Genomic DNA, 24,305 nt, shown 5'->3' on the forward strand with positions numbered 1-24,305 from the left:
AAAGTGTTAAAAGTCTAAGAAAAAGCCAGCAGTTAACACAACAAGGATACATAAAAGCTCATGGCGTTCTGTTCACTTACAATAAAAAGATGAGAGTTTCAGCCAAAAACTTTCTCATCATTCCTTCAACCACAAAATTTACAGGCTAACTTACATAACATGCACATATTTGCATTATTTTCAGTTTGGTTTTGTTTCTACTCACAGGAATTGTGGCATTAGCACTGTAGCTCACAAATGTTTTCCATTGGTTTGCTGTTTTGTAAGGCAATAAATTCTCTGTAAAAGTGATACTCTATGGTCAGTAATTTTTTTAACTCCACCTGCACACTAAGAACATAATAGTGACTCATAAGAGTTGGACGGAAAGAAGCAATATCTCTGCCAAAGCTTTTCATTTTTATTTGTATAAACAAGTTTGATGATACAGCAACCTAAATTGATTCACTGACCATGTGACGAAGCAAGCTGGGATATTTTTTTACTCCCCCCTCTTGTTTTGCCATCTGCCTCCTTAAAATTCATTTTTTCATTTCTGACTAATTACCATTAACATACGCAAGTATAATCTACATTTTCATAAAAGAGAAAGGATGGCCTTCAGTTTTAAAGAATATATGACCAGATCTAATTTTGTGCTTAGTTTTGTGCAGGCAATTAATTTCCTGATTTATTTAGACTATTCCTAGTTAGTATCCTTTGTTATAGTGTGAAATCAGCAATTGTTGCATAACTTAAATTCTATTGTTGACTCATAAACAAATATAAATTCTGTACTAATTATAAACATTTGGAGGAACAACTAATAGTATTCTTAAAGAATGTATTTGGCTCTATTCGAAAACATGTTAGCAAAACCAGCCCTTAATTAATTCCAAACTAATTAACAGTTTTGTCAAAAGTATTGTTTCCATAACGATACCTGTTAATTTCATCATTTAAACAAGTAATTCGGCCTAACTCTTGTAGTACAAGAAACTGTTAAAAAGACGCAATTTTTTGATGTATTCAGTTGATTGAACGAATTATGTTTTAATTGTAATTTCTGTAAATTAAACATCGAACAATGTGTAGTTTCAGCATCTATTATTGTGCTGATATATAAAGGTCCAGTTTTTGGTCATGAGACAGACAGTCCACGACCGAGTTTCAGACAAGAGGCCTGTGTTGGTTAGAACAACAACAATGCATCATCAGCTTAACCATGAAATAAGTGTTACACAACAGGCCACGTATTAAAGCAATGACTGTTTGTTCAATTTATTTGAAAGACTTTGAAATATATATTTAGGTTTTTACTGCTCGTAGATGTTCAACAGTAAACTATTGTAGCAGTATGTTGATGTTTGCCTGCAAATTATTAATGAGGCTTATCAAAAGTTAAACATTTGTGCTCTGGCCAATTAACTGTGTATTACTGGGGGTTGTGAACAGTGAAATTAAAGAACTGTGAAATGCAAATGTGCACCTGTTGGCTACATCATTTAAAGCAATCAGTGTTGAACTTACACCCCCCTCCCTTTTTCAGCCAGCATAGCAACACAGTATGTCGATACCGAGGACAATCAACGATGAAATAAAGCAGGTGAATGTTACAACCATCTTTTGAGACACAAAGTTCATTCAGTGCCATTTTGTATCTGAAAATAAAACTGTAATACTTTGCGATATTCTGTGTATGCTTTTACCCCGCAGTACCAACATTTACGAGTGTTAGGAGTGAGCATATTACGTAACACTTGGGGCTCTGAGCAAACAACAGGACTGGATTGGACAGAGTGCTCTACATTATGGGGGTGGCAGCACCTATAGTGAGAGTAATCCTCCTAGAGATCCCAGGAAGCTTTGGAGAAAACCAGAAAATTAATATCTGTGCACCCATTGTCATCTATGGGTCCAAAATAAGTGAATTTACAGGAATGAACTGAATACAGAACAAAAGTCCACAGGGGATGTTCCAAGGTGACACAGGATTGAATTAATATGGAAAAAGTCACACGAAAAGTGATGATCAGAGTATATAAGTATTTTCTTGGCATTTCACAAGCACTGATAACATCTGATGGTGACTGTAAGTTATGACACTAAAGCACTGTGATAAAATACTCTGCCAGCAGGACAAACTCAACCATCAACACACCTGAATCTGTTTTGCAGGTTACAATATGGGGAAACTACAAAGTTAAAGCAAATCTGAACACTTGAATGTTTGCACTATAGTTACAATCAACTAAATTCATTTAGTGCCATTACTAAGTTAGATTACTGGAGCAGAGAAAAAAAGAGAGAGAATTCAAGAACTGTGAAATTCATAATGGGCTTGTTTAGTCAGCGCCAGACCTCAATGGTACATAATAAATCAGGCATTTTATGAAATCATCATCAACTTACTAAAATATTTTGAAGAACTATGTTTCAGCATTAACCCACTATTACTTGCACATTTATGTAGGTGTGGTATGTCTTGCTCCCATAGATGGACACTTCATCTTTCATCCTGTTCACACAAAGTTCAACAATTCAGTCATGAACAAATGTCAGCAGGATTAAAATGTGTCCACTGTGGACACAAACACAGACATCTTCCTTATGACAACAGTTTCAATTTCTGCATGTGTTCCAAGTCCATTCACTCTCCACTACAATAGGGGCACTACTTTTCAGTGAGGTTTACATCTCTGCCTTGCCCTTGTACTAGTTAGAGAGTCTAAATCAGAAGGGCTAGGAATCTGATATACTACCATTCCAGTCTTAGTCTAGAGAATGATGGTGATACAGTACAATACAATACAATAATATTTTTGTGGCACATAGTTACAGTTTTGGTTGCTGCAACTCCACAGGTCTTGGCAAACACACCACACATGGATGACCATTGGCCCTTTATATACCTGCCCTTAAAGAGCGGACAGGTAGTTCAAATCTCTTACTGAAGCCTCCATATGCTGTTTCCACTACACCTGTTACTTTGTGCTCTAGACCTGAACTGGACTTGGAACTCAAGAGGACATCGTTATCAGGAGAAAGAAAACTGGCGTTGAACGGATCGGAGTGTGGAATGACAGATCCCTTAATCGGGCAGGTAGGTTAGAAAATTTAAAAAGGGAAAGAGATAGGTTAAAGTTAGATATAGTGGGAATTAGCGAAGTTTGGTGGCAGGAGGAACAAGACTTCTGGTCAGGTGACTACAGGGTTATAAACACAAAATCAAATAGGGGTAATGCAGGAGTAGGTTTAATAATGACTAGGAAATTAGGAATGCGGGTAAGCTACTACAAACAGCATAATGAATGCATTATTGTCGCCAAGATAGATACAAAGCCCACACCTGCCACAGTAGTACAAGATTATATGCCAATTAGCTCTGCAGATGACGAAGAAATTGAAGGAATGTATGATGAAATAAAAGAAATTATTCAGATAGTGAAGGGAGACGAAAATTTAATAGTCATGGGTGACTGGAATTCGGCAGTAGGAAAAGGGAGAGAAGGAAACGTAGTAAGTGAATATGGACAGGGGGTACAAAATGAAAGAGGAAGCCGCCTGGTAGAATTTTGCACAGAGCACAACTTAATCAAACCTAACACTTGGTTTAAGAATCATAAAAGAAGGTTGTATACATGGAAGAAGCCTGTAGATACTGACAAGTTTCAGATAGATTATATAATGGTAAGACAGAGATTTAGGAACCACGTTTTAAATTGTAAGACATTTCCAGGGGCAGATGTGGACTCTGACAACAATCTATTGGTTATGAACCGTAGATTAAATCTGAAGAAACTGCAAAAAGGTGGGAATTTAAGGAGATGGGACCTGGATAAACTGAAAGACCCAGAGGTAGTACAGAGTTTCAGGGAGAGCATAAGGAAACAATTGACAGGAATGGGGGAAAGAAATACAGTAGAAGAAGAATGGGTAGCTTTGAGGAATGAAATAGTGAAGGCAGCAGAGGATCAAGTAGGTAAAAAGACGGGGGCTAGTAGAAATCCTTGGGTAACAGAAGAGATACTGAATTTAACTGATTAAAGGAGAAAATACAAAAGTGCAGCAAGTGAAGCAGGCAAAAAGGAATACAAACGTCTTAAAAATGAGATCGACAGGAAGTGCAAAATGGCTAAACAGGGATGGCTAGAGGACAAATGTAAGGATGTAGAGGCTTATCTCATGAGGGGTAAGATAGATACTACCTACAGAAAAATTAAAGAGACCTTTGGAGAAGAGAGAACCACTTGCATGAATATCAAGAGCTCAGATGGAAACCCAGTTCTAAGCAAAGAAGGGAAAGCAGAAAGGTGGAAGGAGTATATAGAAGGTCTATACAAGGGTGATGTACTTAAGGACAATATTATGGAAGTGGAAGAGGATGTAGATGAAGATGAAATGGGTGATATGATACTGCGTGAAGAGTTTGATAGAGCACTGAAAGACCTAAGCCGAAACAAGGCCCCGGGAGCAGACAACATTCCATTAGAACTACTAACAGCCTTGGGACAGCCAATCCTGACAAAACTCTACCATCTGGTGAGCAAGATGTATGAGACAGGCGAAATTCCCTCAGACTTCAAGAAAAATATAATAATTCCAATCCCAAAGAAAGTAGGTGTTGACAGATGTGAAAATCACCAAACTATCAGTTTAATAAGTCACAGATGCAAAATACTTACGCGGATTCTTTACAGATGAATGGAAAAACTAGTAGAAGCCGACCTCAGGGAAGATCAGATCGGATTCCGTAGAAATATTGGAACACATGAGGCAATACTGACCCTACGACTTATCTTAGAAGCTAGATTAAGGAAAGGTAAACTTACGTTTCTAGCATTTGTAGACTTAGAGAAAGCCTTTGACAATGTTGACTGGAATACTCTCTTTCAAATTCTGAAGGTGGCAGGGGTCAAATACAGGGAGCGACAGGCTATTTACAATTTGTACAGAAACCAGATGGCAGTTATAAGAGTTGAGGGACATGAAAGGGAAGCAGTGGTTGGGAATCTAGTGAGACAGGGTTGTAGCCTCTCCTCGATGTTATTCAATCTGTATACTGAGCAAGCAGTAAAGGAAACAAAAGAAAAATTCGGAGTAGGTATTAAAATCCATGGAGAAGAAGTAAAAACTTTGAGGTTTGCGGATGACATTGTAATTCTGTCAGAGACAGCAAAGGACTTGGAAGAGCAGTTGAACGGAATGGATAGTGTCTTGAAAGGAGGATATAAGATGAACATCAACAAAAGCAAAACGAGGATAATGGAATGTAGTCGAATTAAGTTTGGTGTGACTGAGGGAATTAGATTAGGAAATGAGACACTTAAAGTGGTAAAGGAGTTTTGCTATTTGGGGAGCAAAATAACTGATGACGGTAGAAGTAGAGAGGATATAAAATGCAGACTGGCAATGGCAAGGAAAGCATTTCTGAAGAAGAGAAATTTGTTAACATCGAGTATAGATTTAAGTGTCAGGAAGTTGTTTCTGAAAGTATTTGTATGGAGTGTAGCCATGAATGGAAGTGAAACAAGGACGATAAATAGTTTGGACAAAAAGAGAATAGAAGCTTTCGAAATGTGGTGCTACAGAAGAATGCTGAAGATTAGATGGGGAGATCACATAACTAATGAGGAGGTATTGAATAGAATTGGGGAGAAGAGGAGTTTGTGGCACAACTTGACTAGAAGAAGGGATCGGTTGGTAGGACTTATTCTGAGGCATCAAGGGATCGCCAATTTAGTATTGGAGGGCAACGTGGAGGTTAAAAATCGTAGAGATGAATACACTAAGCAGATTCAGAAGGATGTAAGTTGCAGTAGGTACTGGGAGTGAAGAAGCTTGCACAGGATAGAGTAGCATGGAGAGCTGCATCAGTCTCAGGACTGAAGACCACAACAACAACAAGCCTCATTAATACCTTGTGGGCAAAAAATCAGCGTACTGCTACAACAGTTTGCTGCTGAACATCTATGAGCTAGTTGTGTTTCACAGGGACAATGTTTTCTAAACCCATGTTGACTGTGTGTCAATAGACAGTTTTATTCAAGGCAATTCATAGTGTTCGAACACAATATATGTTCTAAAATCCTGCTACATATCGACGTTAACAATATGGGCCTGTAATTTAGTGGATTACTCATACTACCTTTCTTGAATATTGGTGTGACCTGTGCAACTCTCCAGTCTTTGGGTGCGGATCTTACGTCGAGAGAACAATTGAATATGATTGTTAAGCATGGAGCTAATGCATCAGCATACTCTGAAAGGAACTTAATTGGTATACAGTCTGGACTAGAAGACTTGCTTTTATTAAGTGATTTAAGCTGCCTCACTACTCCGAGGATATTTACTTCTACGTTACTCATGTTGGCAGCTGTTCTTGATTCGAATTCTGGAATATTTACTTTGTCTTCTTTTGAGGAGGCATTTTGGAAGACTGTGTTTAGTAACTCTGCTTTGGCAGCACTGTCTTCGATAGTATCTCCATTGCTTTAGCGCACAGAAGGCATTGATTGTTTCTTGTTGCTAACATACTTCACATACGACCAGAATCTCTTTGAATTTTCTGACAGGATTTGAGACAACATTTTCTTGTGGAAACTGTTATAGGCATCTCGCATATAAGTCCGTGCTAAATTTCAAGCTTCTGTAAAAGATCACCAATTTTGGGGATTTTGCGTCTGTTTAAATTTGGCATGCTTGTTTCGTTGTTTCTGCAACAGTGTTCTAACCCGTTTTATGTGCCAAGGAGGATCAGCTCCGTCGTTTGTTAATTTATTTGGTATAAATCTCTCGATTGGTCCTGATACTATTTCTTTGAATTTAAGAAACATCTAGTCTACACTTATACTATTAATTTGGAATGAATGGAGATTGTCTCTGAGGAAGGCGTCAGGTGAATTTTTATCCGCTTTTTTGAATAGGTCTATTTTTCGCTTATTTTTCGGGTATTTGGGGATTACAATATTCATTCTCGCTACGACAACACTGTGTTCACTAATCCCTGAATCGGTTTTGATGCTCGTTATTAACTAAAGATTATTTGTTGCTAAGAGGTCAAGTGTGTTTTCACAACCGTTTACTATTCGCGTAGGCTCATGAACTAACTGCTCGAAATAATTTTCAGAGAATGTGTTTAGCACAATTTCGGATGATATTTTAAGCGTACCTCCGGAATTAAACATGTATTTCTGCCAACATATCGAGGGTAAATTAAAGTCACCACCAACTATTATCATATGAGTTGGGTATGCGTTTGAAATCAAACTCAAGTTTTCTACAAACCTTTCAGCAACTGTATCATCTGCTCTGGGAGGTCGGTAAAAGGATCCAATCATTATATTATTCCACTTGCCAACAATGACCTCTGCCCATACTAACTCACAGGAAGTATCTACTTCAATTTCGCAACAAGTTAAACTACTTCTGACAGCAACAAACACACCACAGCCAAGTGTGTATAGCCTATCATTTTGAAACACCGTTAGGTTCTTCGCAAAAATTTCAGCCTTGCTTATATCCGGCTTTAGCCAGCTTTCAGTGCGTGTAACGAGTTGAGCATCAGTGCTTTCTATTAGCGCTTGGAGCTCTGGTACTTTCCCAACACAGCTACAACAATTCACAACTGTTATACCAAAGGTTTTTGTCTCTACGTTCTTCCTGTGTTCAGCCTGCTCCCTTTGTGACTGAAGCCCTAACTTAAAAGACCGCCCAGTCCACACCACACAGCCCCTGCTACCTGTATAGCCACCTCCTGCATATACTGGACACTGACCTATTCAGCGGAACCCGAAACCCAACCACCCTCTGGTGCAAGTCGAGGAATCTGCAGCCTACATGGTCGCAGAACCATCTGAGCCTCTGATTCAGACTCTCCTCTCGGCTCTTTACCAGAGGTCCGTGATCGGTCCTGTCGACTATGTTGCAAATGGTCAGTTCCGTTTTCATCTTGCAAGCAAGACTGGCAGCCTTTACCACTTCTGTTAGCCACTCGAAACCAGAGAGAATCTCTTCAGATCCAAAGTGACACACATCATTGGTACTGATGTCAGCAAACTCAAGTTTTCTACAAACCTTTCAGCAACTGTGCTCTTCATGGCATCTGGAATGACCCTTTCCACATCTGGAATGATTCCACTCGGTACGCGCACAGATTGCACATCGGTTTTCTTACCCTTCTTGTCAGCCAAGTCCCTAAGGGGCCCCATAACGCGCCTAACGTTGGAGCTCCCAACTACCCATAACCCCACCCTCTGCGATTGCCCGGATCTTGCAAGCTGAGTGGTTTCCTCTGAAACAGGACAGGTAACGGCATCTGGCACAGTGACAGTGTCAGCCACAGACAGCACCTGGAACCTGTTTGTCAGACAAATTGGGGAGGCCTTACGTGCGGCCGCCTGGGAAGTCTTTCGCAGCCTGCTTTGCCCCGGGGTGAGCTCCCATTCAACCACAGGTGAGGGGTCAGCCTCAGTTTGAGCAGTAACTGGGTTGGCCACCGGTGAGGACCGATCGGAGGACTCTGATGGGCTGGACGTCCATTGGATCCCCACGGCCGGCCCAAAACAGTGGTGCCCATCCACTGCAGCCTCAAGCTGTGTAACCGAAGCCATCACAGCCTGAAGCTGAGAGCGAAGTGTCACCAACTTGGCTCGCATGGGCACACTACAATTGCAGTCCCTGTCCATACTAAAGACCGTGGAAAACTAAACTATGCAGATAAACGGACTATCGGCATGTGCTGCGCAAATCTACTGTAGACTCTGACGAAAACACACGAACTGTGTGTAGTAATACGCAGATATTAAAAAACCTAACTACTGAAGCACTCAGGTGAAACTAAATAATTTGCCCCTGATAAGGAACTTGTAATATGTCACAAAAGCGGTTTACTTTCTGACGCAAACAAAAACGCGAGAACTGTGGCTATTATATGTTAAATTCACATGCAGAAACTCAAGAAACTAAACAATTAAAGCACACAGATGATACAATAAAATTCGCTCCTGGTTAGGAACTCGTAAATGTCACAAAAGCGGTTTACTTATCTGTTGCTGCGTCTCAGTCGGCTACTGCTGCCTTTTTTCAAAGCCAAAAAACGTGTCAGGCTTGTCGAGTTTCCCGGAATGTTGAGTTATCGAGAGTCCAGTTTTCGGGGTTCTAATGTTGATCATTTGACTCTAAAATGCTTAAAAAAGTTTAAAACTCACTATTTTTCATCTAAAATTTAGAAAATTTTCTGGGGCAAGACCTCATGTATGGGGACCCCAATATTTTTTAAATGTACCATATCCATTATATATTTCCCCAGAAGACTTGCTGTTCATGATGCAGAGTACCAAATGATGCAAAGTACTGGTAAACTAGATTTTATGGATTTGGTACCTTTTGGAAATTAGCTTCTGAAATATGGGCACCATCTGTCAAAGCTGCTCAAAGTCTGTGGCACCACATTGCATAGCGTCAGTCTGGTGCTATCTGTAAGAGCCAACACAACAATCACAATGACGACCTCACTTGTTAATAACAGGGATAACGATTTACAACTGAATGCCAGAGATTCTGTATCCCTAATTATGGCTGAAACATACTGACATGTAAGTATACTATCTCTCAAGGCAATTAAACATTGTTTGGTATTGTACATTAACTGACCTATTGCTGTTAAGATCAAATAATGGTCAAACGTACTTAGAGAAATAATGTATTCTGTAGTGTCTTCACCAGTATCAACTGTCATTTTTGGTCAAAACTCATTTACTGGCTTTTCAAATATAAGATTCAGTTAATAGCACAACTGTACACATCGGAGTGGTGTTTTTTTCTGCCAGGTATGTCCATCACCACGAATGATGACATGGCTGGTGCACACGTGTAAACATGAATTGTAGAAAAGGGAAAGAGAAGGAAAGGGAAAGGGTTGATCGGAAACTGTGATGGCTAGCCACATGGGGCACTGTGGTAACGCAATGGCGGAAGATGAAAATTTGTGCCGGACCAGGACTCGAATCTAGATTTACCACTTCTAATGAGCAACTGCCTTAACTGCTTCAGCCAGCTGGACAAGATCCCCGTCTGATTGAAATTTCCAACTTACTGCAAGCTGCAATGCACAGTCCCTTGCCTGTTAAACACTATACTTGCACATCTTGGTTCCCGTGGGAGTCTGGACGATATCTGTGCATTGGCACTGGAACAAACATTGAGGAGCTGTTAACCTCTTTTCCAGAAATGTATATATCTGATTAGTGTCTGTTCTGTCAGATGGCTCCTTGATGTTTGTTTTAGTGCGACTGCACAAATATTGCCTAAACTCTTATGGGAATCAGGATTTGCGAGCAGAGAGTTTAATGGATGAGCAATGCTGCACTGCACTGTGTGATAAGTTGTAAATTTGAGTCAGTCACTAACTGTGTCCGGATGACCCAAGCAGTTAAGGTGACTGCTCGTTAGAAGTGGTAAATCAACTTCTGCCACTACATTATCACAACACCCTGTGCAGCTATCTGCTACGATTTCTCACCCATCCTTTCCCCTTCCTACATTTCACATCTAATAATATTTCCTGCAGTGAAGTGTTGTGTTTCCAACAACATCAAGGCAATAGGGAAAGCCCATGAAGGCAATTAAAAGCCTACTTGCATAATTTGACAATTTTAGAGCATCAATTAGCACTCAATCTAAGGCAGATGTTTATCCAGTCCTGTGTACAGCAGAGAAGTTGGCTAGGTCATCAGGAGGGCAGTTCTGTTTTAAGATAGATTTAGCTGTCACATACCTGCAACTACCTTATGCAGAATGAAAGTGCTTCGTGGTAATCGATGCATCCTTTGCTTTATGTCAATATAATAAGCTACCTTTAGGTGTTACGAGCAATCCCGCAGTAATTCAAGAACACTTACAGCAACAGGAGTACCACAAGCTGTGAACTATTTAGATGACAATATAGTCACTGGGTCTACCCGGGAGCAGCACATCAAGAATTCTATCTACATTTATATCTACATGGATAATCTCCAAATCACATTTAAGTGCCTGGCAGAGGGTTCATTGAACCACTTTCACAATTCTATATTATTCCAATCTCGTATAGCGTGCGGAAAGAATGAACACCTGTATCTTTCTGTACGAGCTCAGATTTCCCTTATTTTATCGTGGTGATCCTTCCTCCCTATCTAGGTCGGTGTCAACAAAATATTTTCACATTCGAAGGAGAAAATTGGTTATTGGAACTTTGTGAGAAGATTCCGTCTTAACGAAAAATGCCTTTCATTTAATGATTTCCAGCCCAAATCCTATATCATTTCTGTGACACTCACTCTCATATTTCGCAATAATACAAAACATGCTGCCTTTCTTTGAACTTTTTCGATGTACTCCGTCAGTCCTATCTGGTAAGGATCCCACGCTGCGCAATAGTATTTCAATAGAGGACGGACAAGCGTAGCGTAGGCAGTCTCCTTAGTCGGTCTGTTACATTTTCTAAGTGTCTTGCCAATAAAACACAGTCTTTGGTTAGCCTTCCCTGCAACATTTTCTATGCGTTCCTTCCAGTTTAAGTTGTTCATAATTGTAATACCTAGGTATTTTGTTGAATTTATGGCTTTTCGATTAGACTGATTTATCATGTAACCAAAGTTTAACGAGTTCCTTTTAGCACTCATGTGGATGACCTCACACTTTTCGTTATTCAGGGTCAACTACCACTTTTCGCACCATTCAGATATCTTTCCTACATCATTTTGCAGTTTGCTTTCATCTTCTGATGACTTTATTAGTCGATAAATGGCAGTGTCCTCTGCAAACAACCAAAGGCGTCTTCTCTGACTGTATCCCAAACCATCTATATAGATAAGGAACAGCAAAGGGCCTATAAAACTACCTTGGGGAACGCCAGAAACCACTTCTGTTTTACTCGATGACTTTCCGTCAACAGCTACAAACTGTGACCTCACTGACAGGAAATCACAAATCCAGTCACATAACTAAGACAATATTCCATAAGCACTCAATTTCACTACGAGCCACTTGTGTGGTACCGAGTCAAAAGCCTTCCAGAAATACCGAATCGATCTGAAATCCCTTGTCAACGGCACTCAACACTTCATGTGAATAAAGAGCAAGTTGTGTTTGACAGGAACGATGTTTTCTAAACCCATGTTGACTGTGTGTCAATAGACCATTTTCTTAGAGGTAATTCATAATGTTCGAACACAATATATGTTCCAAAATCCTGCTGCATATCGATGTTAACGATATGGGCCTGTAATTTAGTGGATTACTCCTACTGCCTTTCTTGAATATTGGTGTGACCTGTACAACTTTCCATTCTTTGGGTACGGATCTTTCATCGAACGAATGGTTGTATATGACTGCTAAGTATGGAGCTAATGCATCAGCATACTACGAAAGGAACCTAATTGGTATACAGTCTGGACCAGAAGAATTGCTTTTATTAAGTGATTTAAGTTGCTTCACTACTCCGAGGATATTTACTTCTACGTTACTCATGTAGGTAGCTGGTCTCGATTTGAATTCAGGAATATTTACTTCATCTTCTTTTGTGAAGGCATTTCAGAAGGTTGTGTTTAGCAACTCTGCTTTGGTAACACTGTCTTTGATAGTATCTCCACTGCTATTGCGCAGAGAAGGCATCGATTTTTTCTTGCCGCTAACATGCTTCACACACAACCAGAATCTTTGGATTTTCTGCCAGGTTTTGAGAGTTTCGTTGTGGAAATTGTTTTGAACATCTCACATTGAAGTGCGCGCTAAATTTCGATCTTCTGTAAAAGATCGCCAATCTTGGGGATTATGTGTCTGTTTAAATTTGACATGTTTGTTTTGTTGTTTCTGCAAGAGTGTTCTAACCTGTTTTGTGTACCAAGGAGGATCAGCTCCATCGTTTGATAATTTATTTGGTATAATTCTCCCAATTGCTGCCAATACTATTTTTTGAATTTAAGCCACATCTGGTCTAAACTTATATTATTAATCTGGAATGAGTGGAGATTGTCTCTCATGAAGGCGTCAAGTTAATTTTTATCTGCTTTTTTGAACAGGTATATTTCTCGCTTATTTTTCAAGGATTTTGGGATTACAATATTCAATCTCGCTACGACAACCCTGAGTTCACTAATCCCTGAATTGGTTTTGATGCTCATTATTAACTCAGGATAATTTGTTGCTAAGAGGTCAAGTGTGTTTTCACAACCGTTTGCTATTTGCGTGGGCTCATGAACTAACTGCTCGAAATAATTTTCAGAGAATGCGTTTAGCACAATTTCGGATGATATTTTACGCGTACCTCCGTAATTAAACATGTATTTCCACCAACATATCGAGGGTAAATTAAAGTCACCGCCAACTATTGTCGTATGAGTTGGGTACGTGTTTGAAATGAAACTCAAGTTTTCTTTGAACCTTTCAGCAACTTTATCATCTAAATTGGGAGGTCGGCAAAAGGATCCAATTATTATTTTATTCCGGTTGCCAACAATGACCTCTGCCCATACTAACTCACAGGAAGTATCTACTTCCATTTCGCAACAAGTTAAAATACTTCTCACAGCAACAAACACGCCACCGCCGACCATGTTTAGCCAATCCTTTTGGAACACCGTTACGTTCTTCGCAAATATTTCGCCTAAGCTTATATCCGGCTTTAGCCAGCTTTCAGCGCATGTAACGATTTGAGCATCAGTGCTTTCTATTAGCGCTTGGAGCTCTGGTACTTTCCCAACATAGCTACGACAATGTACAACTGTTGTACCAATGGTTCCTGTATCTACATTCTTCCTGTGTTCAGCCTGCACCCTTTGTGACTGAAGCCCTTCTTGTGTTTTCCCAAGACCCTTTAACCTAAAAAACCGCCCAGTCCATGCCACACAGCCCCTGCTACCCGTGTAGCCACCTCCTGCGTATAGTGGGCACTTGACCTATTCAGCGGAACCCGAAACCCAATCACCCTTTGGCGCAAATTGAGGAATCTGCAGCCTACATGGTCACAGAACTGTCTGAGCCTCTGATTCAGCAGCTATTTTACAGACTTATAATTAGTGGGATCAAGTGTAAATAATGTAAGTATAGTTATAATAGAGGGAAACATTCCACGTAGGAAATATATATCTAAAAACAAAGATGATGTGACTTACCAAATGAAAGTGCTGGCAGGTCGACAGACACACAAACAAACACAAACATACACACAAAATTCTAGCTTTCGCAACCAACGGTTGCCTCGTCAGGAAAGAGGGAAGGAGAGGGAAAGATGAAAGGATTTGGGTTTTAAAGGAGAGGGTAAGGAGTCATTCCAATCCCGGGAGCGGAAAGACTTACCTTAGGGGGAAAAAAGGACGGGTATACACTCGCGCACACACACACATATCCATCCACACATATACAAACACAAGCAGACATATTTAAAGACCAAATAAATATGTCTGCTTGTGTTTGTATATGTGTGGATGGATATGTGTGTGTGTGCGAGTGTATACCCGTCCTTTTTTCCCCCTAAGGTAAGTCTTTCCGCTCCCGGGATTGGAATGACTCCTTACCCTCTCCTTTAAAACCCAAATCCTTTCATCTTTCCCTCTCCTTCCCTCTTTCCTGACGAGGCAACCGTTGGTTGCGAAAGCTAGAATTTTGTGTGTATGTTTGTGTTTGTTTGTGTGTCTGTCGACCTGCCAGCACTTTCATTTGGTAAGTCACATCATCTTTGTTTTTAGATATATAATGTAAGTATAGTTTTTTTTCCCAACAGATCACTCAATAACTTAAACCGTATACTAAGCAACGATGCTTTCAGGCCCACATAAAAACATTTGACACTCTCCCTGTGCCCAGCGATTTGAAGGAGGTCTTGAGAAGATAATTTACTATGCAAAATTATACAGAAAACAGTGCAGATATAAAATCACCCCAAATGGCTTCGACGACAAGGGTGTCAGATTTCGGAGGTCTTCCCTTTGCCACGAAGTATTAATGAGGCTAAAAAAAAAGTGCTGGCACACCTGCTCCTTGCCTGGCCACATATGCACCAAGAATGTGAAAGATTTTTGCGATTGGGGATAGATGGTGTTTTATCATGTAATTAACCTGACAGCATGGAACAACTGGTTGCACCTGTGGCATAGGAAATTATAGGCACTGGCTATCGTTTATGATATCAATTACTCCATGTTTTCTTATATGAAACAAAATTGTACCAGGTTGCTAGTTTCACTTTCTGGCTTCCAAGCAAACTTATACCACAACGCGTCACAACAATTACAGCACTGACAGCTGTTTCTGTGCATTACCATTATGAGATCCGCTACTGACCCACTCGTCAAGACACCTACCCCCTATTATGTCTACTGATGGGTCCTGATCACTAGTTCAACAAGCAAGAGGTATTTTGTTTCCTGCTAGCTGAAGACATTAGTTCTCTGTGATGGCTTGGGAAGTGAGTAGACTCGCAAATCATGAACCCACACTCTGCAATGTAGTACAATAAGTGCAGTTTGGTTGGGTGGAGTATTTGCTACAATCTACAGAACTGAAGCTACAGACCTCTTTTTCGATGCACAAGTGATTGTTTAATCTGGGGGTACTTCTACTGGCCACAGAACAGTCTTGAGTGACGGGTTTTGATCCTGGCTACACTCTAGCCTCACATCAGTAAGTTAAATGAAGCACACTGAGGGAAGTCGAGGACGAAGGCACTGACAAGGCGTCATATATAAGTGACTGGGTATTAATGCTGACAATAAGCAGGCAGTCCATACTTATCAAACATGCATGTGAAACTAGTGTGATGTGGGACACTATTTCTCTTCATGGCCTCTTTCAGATCAGACAAGAGACAGCTTGTGCACTGATTTTGCACCCCTATTTAAGGGTCTTAAGTCTTTCGTTCTTGTGGATGTTATCATCATCTTTGCATGCCTGTTCATGGGTGCTATGTTATTACTTGTTGAGGACATTCTCTCTAACTACCCATATGTTGCCTGAAAGTCTTGAGTAGGTGCCTCAAAAATTTGTATTTTGCAATAAATTTTAATACAGATGTGAATTCATCTTAAAATGTGAAAAAAAGCAAAATTTTGTAATAGAAGCTATTTCATAGTGAACTGCATTCAGATTAACTATTTTATCAGAGATAAACTGAAATAACTTTATTTACTGCATATAAAAATCGAAAATGCAACAAATTTTCAGTTACTGTACTGCACATCATCATCTTTCGAAGCCCAATTTGGAAAGATAATGAGCTTAAGAATATGTCTGCAAAATAAAAAGTACAAGAATGCAATGCAACAATGCTGTGGTGTCATATCAGTTATGGTCTGTTGAATGGTGTGTGTAAAATATATACCACGTAATGCAATGTAGTGCTCAACTGCGGGACCTAGCATCTTTGAACCAAGAAACAAATACATTTGTCTGCAGGTTTAAATTCAAAAATTGGTATCATTCATACATATTTAATGTCAAAGTTTTGGGGAACAGTTGTTTTGAACAGTGGTTCCATCAAATGCTGGTACAGGTTGGGTATGAACCACAAAGTTTATGACCCACCAACCTAAGCAAGTAACTGCTTGATAGCCATTACTGAATGTGTTGTGTTTTGTGTATTGTTCGTTGTTTTCTTTTCTTATTTTCAAACGAGAGAACAGACTGATGCTAGTCCATCTCAGAATTCGATTATGACCCTCACAACATCAAAAGGAAGGCAAAACACAGAACACGGGTGTAAGCAATTGCCCTGCGAGAAGGTGGGGTCATGTTTCCCTGCTTCGCTACTCACCCCTCTGGAAGTCATAATTATAGTTTGCTTACTCTCATGACCAGATGCCAGTTTGTAGTGTCAACAGTCTGCTTAACAGCAACTGACAAACAAAACCATTCAATGTATTCTGATTGTTATGAAATTTTACCCCTAACATGTAAATAGTTATTTTTGCTTCCACTACCATGCCATGTGCCTTGTCTGTTCTATCTGTAGTGTTGCCAAGTGTGGGTCACATGGCTATGAATGCTCACAAAAGGTCAAAATTAATATCCTGTGCATTATGTAAATATTGAACTGGGTTGGGAAAGAAAAAAAATGCAGAGGAATACTTTAAATAGGAGAAGCACTCAGTTTACCAGTCGGAAAATGTTCTTGCTTCTCAACAGAAGCAATAATTTCTTGAAAGTGTAGACAGAGCTGAAAACAGAAAACAAGCAGAGTCTTCTTCTTTACTTTTTCTTTTTTTTTTTGGGTTGGGGTTGGGGGTTGGGGGGGGGGGGGGGGTTTGGACTGTACTGTTGGAGTTTTTGCAAAAGCAAACATTCCATCCAAAAAGCTCCCCAATCACCAAAAAGTTATTGCAAAACACTAAGGTTTTGTCTTCAGGCACATTGAGTGGCAACCTTAAATTTTACATGTGAATCTTTTTTTTTAAAAAGTAGATTTGAATTTTGCCAAAATAGACGCAAATTTTGGCAAAAATAGATCCTACATTTGCAGGTCACTATTCATCAACATCCGACTATGATATCAGCACTAAAGTTGAGTCGGCCTAAGTTGCTCCCTGACAGCTACAGTGGGCTTAGCATGGCAGATTTGTATGTCTGGATCCACAAGTCACATAACATGATTTTGTAAATGGCTCTACAGCAATACCTCAGTGTTGTCACAGCACTATTGCGGCTAATGCAGGTGTTTGCGCTTCGCAAAGAAAACAGTCTGCATGCCTATAGTAGAAAAGGACACGTAGTTTTCGATTGCCTGCATGGTCCGTTATATTTCTGCCCTATAAAGTCACCCTGGATCAGGTACTCTGAAATACAATTCTTAGCTGATGCAGTGTTAGTGGCAGTGGTGGAGGCAACAGTGGGAAACAGTTGCTGGCAGAACGATGAGCTGGCATCAACTGCAAGATCCCCAATTCACCAGTCACTGCCATCTCATCTAATAAAGCATCAAGGGACCATCCTCATCATGTCAATTTATCTCACCAAATGACAGGAAGTGCCAGTGCCCTGAAAACAATCAAATATCCCAGGACAACGATGCTATTACTCGTGTGATACTATCACGGTAAGAGCAGTGGTTGTTAACAGATAGGTACATGGGGGTTTCATTAAGTGAGCGTGATGAAGAAGGGACTAATGAAACCAATCCCCTCATTTAAAGAGGAAGTTAGAGGAACAAAAACATTGGGAATGCAGGGCGGCAGGCCATTGCCTGTCGTCACTCCTCTTCACTGGAAATCCAATGGCAAGTTTCCATAATGAATATAAAAATTAGAAAATGAAATGATAGGTTACATCAAGCCGCACGAAAGTAGGTTGAGAATGCCACAGTCTGGTGGTCACTTTGAGTTCCCAGCTCACTAGATGTTCCTGTTCTCCTCAATTACATTTTAAAGCATAATGCTTTAAAACGTAAGTGAGGAGAACAGGAACATCTGGCGAATAATACCCTTTCAATGGCATAACACGTCACCAAGACAGCAGGGTATAAACAACATAATCATTGAAAATTAAATCCTGTTAGGGTATAAAGAGCACTGGGAGAAAAAAAATTCTAGAGCTGGTTTAAGAAACCCTTAGATTGTGAGGGGATACACAAATACAGGGCAAAGTGAGGTGACAAGTATACTCAAGATACATCCCCAAGTCTGTCCTGGGTTCAAATACCAGCTCCACAGTGGTGATTTTTGTTTTCCCGAACTTTTTTCACGCTCACTGACCCTAGGCATTGTGTTACACGGGCAGCCGATATTTGTCTATGCATCACTAACTGATCACAGCACTTCACTTCACTTACTGAGAATTATGAAAAAGACGAATGTCAGCTGTTTTCCTGAATGACGTGAGTGCCTGGGAGCGCTTAGCTCCTTCCACTTGGCTGATGAGAGCCATCATCCCCATGTTGCTGAGAGTGAAAGACAGGCTGCATCGTGTATATAATGCAAGGAACTCTGACGTCTTGTGGGCCCTGATGTCCACAAATCTTCGATCATTCAGCATTTCGTCTGAACGCTGCAAGAGCTGCCACAGAAAGGACTGAAATTGTTTGCTGACAACAGTCCCACAGTAATTTAACGCTGGCGCACCTTCGAAGGCAAGTTGAAACATGAGCAACTGGACAAATAGCAATAGCTTCGAAGGGGAACTACTACTTCTGAAAGCTAGGATAGTTTCACAAATTTTAAATGCAACTTTTGGCAGTACTGATTTTTCACCTCTTAATGGTAAATAAGGGTTAGCAATTCTCTTTCATAATTCGGAACCTGAAAAATTGGCATTCTGCAATAAATTCAAATATGGATGCGAATTCTGCCTCAAAATGCAAAACTGTCTAATTCCCACTATTTCATAGCGATTTGTATATCGATGAACTTTTTTGTCAGTAACAGTTTGAAACTGTTTTATTTTCTGCATAATATCGAAAACATAACCAGTTTTTGGTTACTAACACTACACGCCACTTGATAAAGCCCAATATGAAAAGGTAATGAGCGTAAGAACATGCTTTAAAAAACATGCATGAATGCAATAATGCATATGTATGCTCAATGCTCAGGTGCCATGCCAACTGTAGGCCATTGAATGGTCTGTATAAGACAAACACTGTGTAATGCAATGTACATGGCAACACAGTACTCAGTCGTGGGACCTAGCATTTTAGAACAAAGAAATGCACATGCTTGTTCGTTAAATAAAGTTCCAAAGTTGGTAGAATGTGTGCACACTCCTAATGAGGCAGTTTCAGGTGGCAGATGTTTAAGCTGTAATTGCACTAAATACCACTAGAGGTCAGGTCCACCCTCCTTTATGTGGCCTGACCTACCTCGTTCACAACACTCTGCCAACTTCAATAACCAATTGTGCAATAGCCATTACTGAATGTTTTGTGCTGTGCATTGCTTGTTGTTTTCTTATTTTGAAATGTGTGAAAAGACAAATCATGGTACTTCAGAGATTTTGATTATAACCCTCACAACATCAGAAGGTATCAGTGAATCTTGTGATAAAGTGTCATTTCTGCTTTTGAGAACACGGATGTAGGCTGCTGACATGCAAGAGGGAGGTGGGCTAGTTTCCTCGCACTGCTACTCTTCCTTCTGGTAATCAAAATTCTAATTTATCAAAACCTGAGGCTGTCTGTCAGTATACAGTGTCTGACCATGCATTGTAGTAACTGAAATACAAAACCTGTCACTATATTTCGACCTCACCGGAATTCTTCCCCCAACGTGCGAATACAGTTATTTTCAGCTCCACTCCTACACTAAGTGCCTTGTCGGTTCTATCGATAGCACTGTTAAGTGTGGGTTGCACAGCTACGAATGCCCACAAAAGGTTGAAATTAATATTCTGGAGATTTTGTTGTTATCAAATTGCATGCAATTACAGGGAAGCAGAAACAAACTGTTGAAGTTTTTACAAAAGCTAACATTTCAGTCAAAAAATTCCCCAATCACCACTTCTTTTATATACATATATATATACTTCTGCCTCAACTGACATCTCTGCCCAAACTCTTTGTCTTTAAATACGTCTGCTTGTGTCTGTATATGTGTGGATGGATATGTGTGTGTGTGCGAGTGTATACCCGTCCTTTTTTCCTTTTTTCCCCCCTAAGGTAAGTCTTTCCGCTCCCGGGATTGGAATGACTCCTTACCCTCTCCCTTAAAACCCACATCCTTTCGTCTTTCCCTCTCCTTCCCTCTTTCCTGATGAGGCAACAGTTTGTTGCGAAAGCTTGAATTTTGTGTGTATGTTTGTGTTTGTTTGTGTGTCTGTCGACCTGCTAGCACTTTCATTTGGTAAGTCACATCATCTTTGTTTTTAGATATATTTTTCCTACGTGGAATGTTTCCCTTTATTTTTATATATATATATATATATATATATATATATATATATATATATATATATATATATATATATATATATATATATATATATATATATATATATAAAAATCACGTGGGTGCTTTCACATGTGGCTCTGCCTTTGATGGTGTACACCTTTCGGGTTACAGGACTAGAGTAGGTGGTGGTGGGAGGGTGCATGGGACAGGTTTTACACCTTCGTAACCTCTTGGTTCATCCCTATGAAATCCCCAAACCACCTTCCCTAGCCTCTTGACTCCTACTCTTGTAACTGCCCCCATATATATATATATATATATATATATATATATATATATGGGACAGGTTTTACACCGGGGGCAGTTACAAGAGTAGGAGTCAAGAGGCTAGGGAAGGTGGTTTGGGGATTTCATAGGGATGAACCAAGAGGTTACGAAGGTGTAAAACCTGTCCCATGCACCCTCCCACCACCACCTACTCTAGTCCTGTAACCCGAAAGGTGTACACCATCAAAGGCAGAGCCACATGTGAAAGCACCCACGTGATTTACCAACTGACCTGCCTACACTGTGAAGCCTTCTATGTGGGAATGACCAGCAACAAACTGTCCATTCGCATGAACGGACACAGGCAGACAGTATTTGTTGGTAATGAGGATCACCCTGGGGCTAAACATGCCTTGGTGCACAGCCAGTGCATCTTGGTACAGTGTTACATCGTCCGGGTTATCTGGATACTTCCCACTGACACCAACCTATCAGAACTCCGGAGATGGCTATACTTAAGTGTTCAACAAATGGTCTGTTGAGAAGAAGCAGCATTTTCGCTCCAGTGAACTGAATGTCTCTCTTACTTAAGGTGTTTCTCAACATTATTTTTCATTGTGCATGCAATTTGATAACAACAAAATCTCCATCTCCATCTCTGGAGTTCTGATAGGTTGGTGTCAGTGGGAAGTATCCAGATAACCCGGACGATGTAACACTGTGCCAAGAGGTGCTGGCCGTGCACCAAGGCATGTTTAGCCCCAGGATGATCCTCATTACCAACAACCCTTTTTCCCCCTAAGGTAAGTCTTTCTGCTCCCAGGATTGGAATGACTCCTTACCCTCTCCCTTAAAACCCACATCCTTTCGTCTTTCCCTCTTTCCTGATGAAGCAAGCGTGGGTTGCGAAAGCTTGAAATTTGTGTGTGTGTGTGTGTGTGTGTGTGTGTGTGTGTGTGTGTGTGTGTGTGTGTGTGTGTGTGTGTGTGGATATGAAAAGAAAATGATAAAGTGCTGGAAAAAATGTTTTGGTTACATGTCTCTATAGGCAGAAAATAATCAAGTTTCATCGAAACGAGATCATGGTGGGAAAATGCCTAGTTTTTGGATGAACTGATATGGAATGAGCCTCAGGGATTAGGATTAACCAAACAAAAGCCATCACCATGACTATGTTACATGACATGGCTTTTCCAAAATAAGATATGACCAAAATTATGAACCAACATAATTATCAGTAGCTAGTGGTACACAGTGGTAGGATTGGCATTTCATACATAATGAAAATTGAAATGTATGAAAAAAGAAGAAAATTATTTAAGTACATAATTTACTCACAGAAATGTCAAAGACTGCAACACTAATTTCAGTAAATCCTAAATCATTCACAGGTCCACCAAGCACTACAAACAACAGGCGAAGGTCATCAGAAACATCTGCCGACAGAACTGTGCATGGTTCTCCTCCGGTTACACTCTCCTGCATATCCAGATGACCACAGGGAAACAGCCCAAAGACACTCATGTGCAACTGTCCTCCTTCCAGACCCACCAACAGGAGGTTAATGTGCTCCTGATCAAGTACCTACAGCAAAATACACTATTAATGACACAATAAACCACAAACAGGTAACAAAAAAAACCATCAATTTTATAAAACAAAACTTGCATTGAAAACAGAACATGTTAACATTCGCACGAGGCACAGCATTACAAACTGAAAGAAAGCTGCCACTTTCTGGCTATTTTTAAAGCATTTTTAATGTCAATTTTCGAGAGCATCAACAAGGATATTAAGACTGTGAGAATAAATTATAGTGTATCAAAAACCAAAGACAAAATATTCTTTGCTTAAGCTGTTCTTGTAACTCTAATCACAAAGTAATGGTAATTTGTCTTTTCCTGTAGCTGTATTAATAAGACTGTACTATGTTACACCATTTCAAAATAGCTTTTATGCAACACTAAAATTTATATACAGCATGTGCTCCTAATGACACCAAACACACAAATTACACAAAAAGTTTGAAATGAGCTCCTATTCCATAGGAAAATTTTTATTTAGAATCCAGTAAGTTCTGTGGTGGAAAATAACAACAATCTTCCTGTGGTGGAAAATAACAACAATCTTCCTGTGGTGGAAAATAATAGCAACCTTATTAAATCAATATTTTATTTATTTACAACAATATTAAGAAAAGATAGATTGCTGCTTACAATACTAATATTTTATTAGCACAATGCATTTTGGCAGCATGCTGCCATCATCAGGTGCATTATACAGTTACTTATACGTCAGCTGATTGGTTATGTACATTAGCTGTGTGTGCCAGTGGGGTTAAGAATCGAAAAATGAACCTGTTTGGAAGGATAAATCTGTTACAGTGTGTACATTATGTGAATAGCATGCTTAGGTAATATATATTAATACGTTTACTTACATTTTTGTTGGCGATTTCATTTTCTGGCACACGAAGCACAGTAACAGGTAAATCACAACTTAGCATTTTCACAAACGTCTGTTTACAACTTTCTCAGACCACACGACATTAACATTGCCTTTACAAAACACAACAAACTGCAACACACACTGAGACACAATATACACACGCACACTGATAAACACTCACAACCAGGCATCTATAACATAGGTCAAATTGGGAGAGACTTTCAAACATGATATAATGAACACACAAATGCTTACCACACTAACAGTTACAACAGATCAGCAATAGTCACTCACATAAAAGACACAGGCCACCCATTCCATGATACTGCGAATGATCTTCATATATTACACAGAAAGGATAAGGAAAACCAAATGGACTTATACGAAGAACTGGAAATCTTCATTCTTGGCACAGCACATGGAGATGTATTATTAAATGATAAGTTTGAAAGTAATAATGTTAACTTCTTCAAAAACTTCTCCAACATTAAATGTTTATTTCATTGACAGAATAGTTTTCATTATATATCCCATGTAACATTCTCCATACTGCCAATACATCTAGACAAAAGTTTTCATCTTCACTACAGGTCTTTGAAATTGTAAGTAATTTATCTTAGATTTTAAAACTCTTTGGAAAGAAGTAAACAGACGTTTGTGAAGATGCTAAGTTGTGATTTACCTGTTACTGTCCTGTGTGTGCCAGAAAATGAAATCCCAACAAAAATGTACGTAAATGTATTAATATATCTCCCCCCC

General features: G+C 39.7%; 1 protein-coding gene across 3 annotated transcripts in view; it reads right to left on the bottom strand.

Moving 5' to 3' along the window:
* LOC126412500 (anaphase-promoting complex subunit 4) overlaps positions 1-24,305 on the bottom strand; it is a 113,748-nt gene that overhangs the window by 58,736 nt on the left and 30,707 nt on the right. For all 3 annotated transcript variants that reach the window (XM_050082123.1, XM_050082122.1, XM_050082121.1), the window contains one exon: positions 22,437-22,682. In XM_050082123.1, coding sequence (XP_049938080.1) covers positions 22,437-22,682 — 246 coding nt within the window. The remainder of the gene's footprint in view (positions 1-22,436; positions 22,683-24,305) is intronic.

The sequence above is a fragment of the Schistocerca serialis genome, chromosome 7 (genome assembly GCF_023864345.2).
Source record: "Schistocerca serialis cubense isolate TAMUIC-IGC-003099 chromosome 7, iqSchSeri2.2, whole genome shotgun sequence".
NCBI classification, from domain to species: domain Eukaryota; kingdom Metazoa; phylum Arthropoda; class Insecta; order Orthoptera; family Acrididae; genus Schistocerca; species Schistocerca serialis.